At 37.7% G+C, this 4990-nt stretch overlaps 1 protein-coding gene across 1 annotated transcript; it reads left to right on the forward strand.

Annotated features, from left to right (window-relative positions):
- The first annotated feature begins 181 nt into the window (after window positions 1-181).
- On the forward strand, window positions 182-4694 carry LOC122463517. Its single transcript, XM_043533859.1, has 4 exons — window positions 182-280; window positions 647-845; window positions 4016-4175; window positions 4444-4694. The coding sequence occupies exons 1-4, from the start codon at window positions 182-184 to the stop codon at window positions 4673-4675; spliced, it is 690 nt and encodes a 229-aa protein (XP_043389794.1). The 3' UTR covers window positions 4676-4694.
- The last annotated feature ends 296 nt before the right edge of the window (window positions 4695-4990 follow it).

Raw genomic sequence — 4990 nt, forward strand, 5'->3', positions numbered from 1 at the left:
GCCAGTTTACATAGTCTATCTATTTTAGGCTACTTCAGTTAAAAAAATGATCACTGGAGTTATCAGAGTGGTCATGTCTGAACACCTCCCCTCTTCTCTTTCCCTTACTTCAAAATGCCTTATGCTGTTTGGTCTCCTGAAGTTCCCCTTCCCTTTACATCTCAGCTTCTTTTCACTCCCCATGAGTCTGTCATATATATCTATAGCTGAACTCCAGCTTATTACTCTAAATGAAATAAGGTTATTATACTGCAGTGTTGGAGAGGGAGAGTTTGACCATGTATATGGCACTTGCAAATGCATCCCACATAAACTGGGGACATTAAACACATGAAATGAAATTTAATTTTTTTGTCCTAAAGCCTTTACACTAGCTTCAGGAACGTGGACAGTTTAAAGAGATGGGAGCTGTGGGCCCATTACCACCCCACCAGACACACATTAGGAGCCCCCAAAGCTTTTAAACTGTTTGTGATTAGGCAAGCTTGTAGTTCAGTGCACACCTCCTAGTCCTGTTATAAAATGATTTGCATGTACAAGGATTGTGTGGAAATATTAAGAGTGACAGGCTGCATTTCCAGTGGTATTAATGACTCACATGCGAACAGCAAGTGTGTTTGTCATTGTCTGATCTGTGCTATTTCAGGCTCTTCTCTCTGGGACATCACAATGCTTTGAAAACTACCAAGGGACCAGATTTTATGGTATTGCTGGTGTCCCCCACGGCACATGGGCAGTCATCCATCGAAAACTGATTCCATTGTTAAAGTCTCTGGTTCAGACACTGGAGGAAAACAAAAGGCGTGATAGGTCACTTGAGACACTGATTCTTCAATCAAGTAAAGGTACAGTCAATAATTTCATTTTATTCCAACTCAGAAACTGTTGCCAGAGTGAATAAGTTCTGATGGGTTTCAGAGTAACAGCCGTGTTAGTCTGTATTCGCAAAAAGAAAAGGAGTACTTGTGGCACCTTAGAGACTAACCAATTTATTTGAGCATAAGCTTTCGTGAGCTACAGCTCACTTCATCGGATGCATGCAGTTGATAGATTTCCACTCCATACGGCTAAATGCAGTGCCTTGCATAATGACAGGTTTCAGAGTAACAGCCGTGTTAGTCTGTATTCGCAAAAAGAAAAGGAGTACTTGTGGCACCTTAGAGACTAACCAATTTATTTGAGCATAAGCTTTCGTCAGCTACAGCTCACTTCATTGGATGAAGTGAGCTGTAGCTGACGAAAGCTTATGCTCAAATAAATTGGTTAGTCTCTAAGGTGCCACAAGTACTCCTTTTCTTTTTAAGTTCTGATGTGCTACAAACTGAAGCTCCAATCTGCAGCAGGAAGTTAAGCATGTGCTTAATTTTATACTTTTGAGGAGTCCCATGAGTCAAAGGTTCTGCTCAGATGTGTAAAATGAAGCATTTGTGTCAGCTATTTCCAGGATCAGAGCCTGTCTTTGCAACCATAAAAATTTATAAAAGTTTGTAAAATTCAGATAATCTTTTATTAGACTATTCAAAAATTGAAGTGCATTGTGTGTACATTCTCTCTCGCAATCCCCCATCCTTCTGGAAGTTTCCAGAAGCAAAAAGTCAGTTTTCATCAGAATGATGTTCTTGCTATAGGTCAGACAGTCAGAATCAAAACACCGTCAGTTAAAATTCAAAGGAAAAAATAAGGTCTAAATCTTAGAGATTTTCAGTCTCTACTGATAAAGGAAGGTGAAACTGCAGATTTCTGAGGAGAATAATGTATATGCTGAGAATTCATCATTATGTACAGTAGGTTGTATTAACTTCTGGGGGATGGCAGTTTCCTCTTCCACATTTTTGCAAGAGAACAAGATTAGGAGCATGGTGACAGACAGAGTACTTGATTTCTTGCATCTTTACTTAGGCCTGAGGATTGGTTTAGTTACTGGACTATACAAGATCTTTTAAATCATTGGGAGTTAGATGACTAAATACCTTTGAGAGTCTGGTCTTCTTTCCCTAACTAGAAGGTTTCAATCCTGGGAAATCTTGAAAGATGTAATCTTTGTGCATCTGTCTCCATTCCACCTCTATTCATTCTGTGGTATAACTAGAGGCTGCTGCAGAATGTAGGCCCTACCCTCAGCTTGGCAGTAAAAAGCCTTTGCAACCACAGAAATCAATGGCAAAGCTTTTACTTTCCCTCATGTGAGCATTCAAACTGTAAATTGTGATGTAACCAGACTTGTAGTTACATAAAAGTTCTAATTGCTGTTTACTGACAAACAGAGCTGAAATATACAAGCTGTCAAAATGTTGGATACATTTCAGGATGCAAACATTTAGTCAATATAGAATATGTCTCTCTGCAAACGGAGGGAGAAAAACATAGTGGAATTTCCAAAGCAATTTAATAACTGTTTCTTTCCTCTATTTTATTATTCCCCTTTCTCATAATTCAACTTCCTTTCCAGTCTCTCAATATGAATGATCAAATTAAAATGTAAAGATTTTTTCCTCTTTTTTTAGATCTGTAACAAGTATATTTTCTTCTTAATTCCTATCAGCCACAATCTCTGCTAAGATCATTAACTGTAAGGTTGGGATTTGAATGATTAGTTTTTCAAAGGTCTTCTCTTCCATGTAATATCTTCAATATAATCAGATCTAGTGCTGTGTCATTCTTTTATTGGAAAGGTAATACTGAAGTAACTAGTAATGAATTACTGATTAAGGACCTTATATGTGCTTAAATCCTATTGAAGTCAATAGGAGAGAAACATGTTCATAGGAATGCGGTTGCTCACAGGCTTAAATTTAAGCATGTACTTAAGTAATTTGGTGAATCAGGGCCTAAATGATGGCAGCTACAGCGTCTAGTTCCTTTCACTCTCTATCACTCATCAATTTCTTTGGAACACACTGAAAATTTCAATTAAAATGTGGAAGCAGCCAAAAAAGCCTTAAGATTTGTCAGCACTTTTGAAAGAATTGGAGATTACATACATACCAAGACTGCACTAAAATAATTAATACAAGAAGAATCAAATGGCCATTCCTCTTCTTTCTTGAGCCAGCATTGATTCCCATTTCTGTAGCGATATTTCAGCTAACATTGCTTGACTATTTCCAGTATGGATCAGAAAACTGTCACATAATGTTTGCAAGGTAAGAAGAGGAGGGATCAGCTTGCATAGAGTGCTAAGAATTGCCAAGAAAGAGAGTCAGAATAGATAAGCATGGACTCACAAATTCCATTCCCTTATAATAACCTAATGTGTTATCTTGCAACATCTATCTCACAATTGTCGTCATCATTAAGGCAAATTCCAAAGAGATGTAGCATCTTTGCAGATCAAGCACCATAGACATACAGTGAACATCCAGCCAGACCATCCTAAAGGACTTAGCTAGAGATGGATCCAGGTGGTACTCGATCTGCATCTATCACATCAGCTACCTCTTTATTCATGCCCTTCCAGTTCTTCTTCATATGCAATTAATCATTCATGATTGTGTCACCTTCACTACAATGGAAATTAGATTGAATGAGCCTTATATCAAATGTTGGGACTAGTGCTCGCTAGTACATGCTGTTGAAGCTTATTTAGTTTATTTAATTAGATAAAGGCAAGTGTTCCAAACAAGATTTGCTTTCCTGATTGAAAAAGCAATAAAGGCTTCAGGAACTTTTACATCCAGGTTTGTGAACCTTGCAGGATTTAGTGACAGGTATATAGTACATTTTCTCTTGCTACAAAGTTACTTGTATTCTGTAAAATGACTTGTTTACAAATGTTTCTTCTGAGTGGTAAAACTAGAATGAGCAGATAACCAGATAAGTGAACAAATCTAGATAGGTTATCTTCTGTCCCAGACTGTTACTGGATTAGGACAGAGTACTGCAGAGTGACAGATATTAATATTTTCAAAATATTTAGTAGAAAGAATTGTGAAAGGGAGCTTGAATGTGCCGAAAAGAGCCCGGAATTCAGAAATAAATGTAAAGGTCCTTTACTTCTTTTTGTTTTTTCCTGAAGGATACTCCTCAAGAAGCACCTTAAAGGCATCTACAGCTCAGTCTGAGGCATTCAGGACTGCAGAAAGCCAGGAAATTGCTCCAACTGCCACACTGTCACCTGTGCTGCCCTCTTTTTTCTTACCAGGGGGATCCCATGTACAGCAAGAAATTCTGACAAGGTGAGAAATACTAATTCTTCTTTTTTAAATCCTCCTGGTGGTTTTATTTGGTGAAGGGTATTATTTGTGTTTCATCCTGAAGTGTTATGTGGTGATGCTGTTTGAACTTGAACAGTCACTGCAATCCATCCTATTGGTAGACGACACTTGTCCCCCATATAGAATGTGTATCAGCTTGCAAAGTGCTTTAGGATCCTTCATGATAAAGGCTGCATATAAATGTTGATAATTTCTTGTCGTGCTTAATTTATTTCTGGTGTTTTGGCAGGTTATTTTTAGAAAAGCATGCCAGTGAATTGGTGCATTTAGAGCTGTCCTTAATGACGGAAGAAATAAACATGATCTGCTACTTTTATGAATCAGCCAAAGATAAGGAAGAATGTAAAGAAAATTGGGTGAGACTGGTGCTGAGTAAGCTCGAAGTTTTCATTCAGAGTATGAGAAATGAGAGTTTTCTTATTTCCTTTCTGAGTGGCTTTCATTTTTTTCACATCAGATGACAGAGGTAGAATATCTCCCACAGCACATGGGTACCTGAAACTCTGGCCATTTCAATGCAAAACATGGAGGCCAATGTTTTTAAAAATTGAGGATCTAAAATTAGGCTTCTATATCTATAGATAGACATCTACTTAAGTGGTCTGATTTTCAATATGAGCCCCTGGGTGCTGAACTTCAGGCCCTTTTTTTTATATGGAGTTAATGTATGGTGCATATATTTAAAAATCTTGGCTAGAGTTTATTGATTATTTTCATTTATATGGTCTTAAGCAGAAGTATCTCTGTAGTTTCAGGGAATGAAGAGCCATAAAGAA

The sequence above is a fragment of the Chelonia mydas genome, chromosome 22 (assembly GCF_015237465.2).
Source record: "Chelonia mydas isolate rCheMyd1 chromosome 22, rCheMyd1.pri.v2, whole genome shotgun sequence".
Lineage (NCBI taxonomy): Eukaryota > Metazoa > Chordata > Testudines > Cheloniidae > Chelonia > Chelonia mydas.

What these genes read in the sequence shown, in the direction of transcription:
- LOC122463517 (XM_043533859.1), top strand. Translation starts at nt 182, where the DNA reads ATGAGTCTGTCATATATATCTATAGCTGAACTCCAGCTTATTACTCTA. An exon ending in GATTCTTCAATCAAGTAAAG is followed by an intron (nt 846 to 4,015) that starts GTACAGTCAATA and finishes TTTTTCCTGAAG; the next exon opens with GATACTCCTCAAGAAGCACC. An exon ending in CAGCAAGAAATTCTGACAAG is followed by an intron (nt 4,176 to 4,443) that starts GTGAGAAATACT and finishes GTGTTTTGGCAG; the next exon opens with GTTATTTTTAGAAAAGCATG.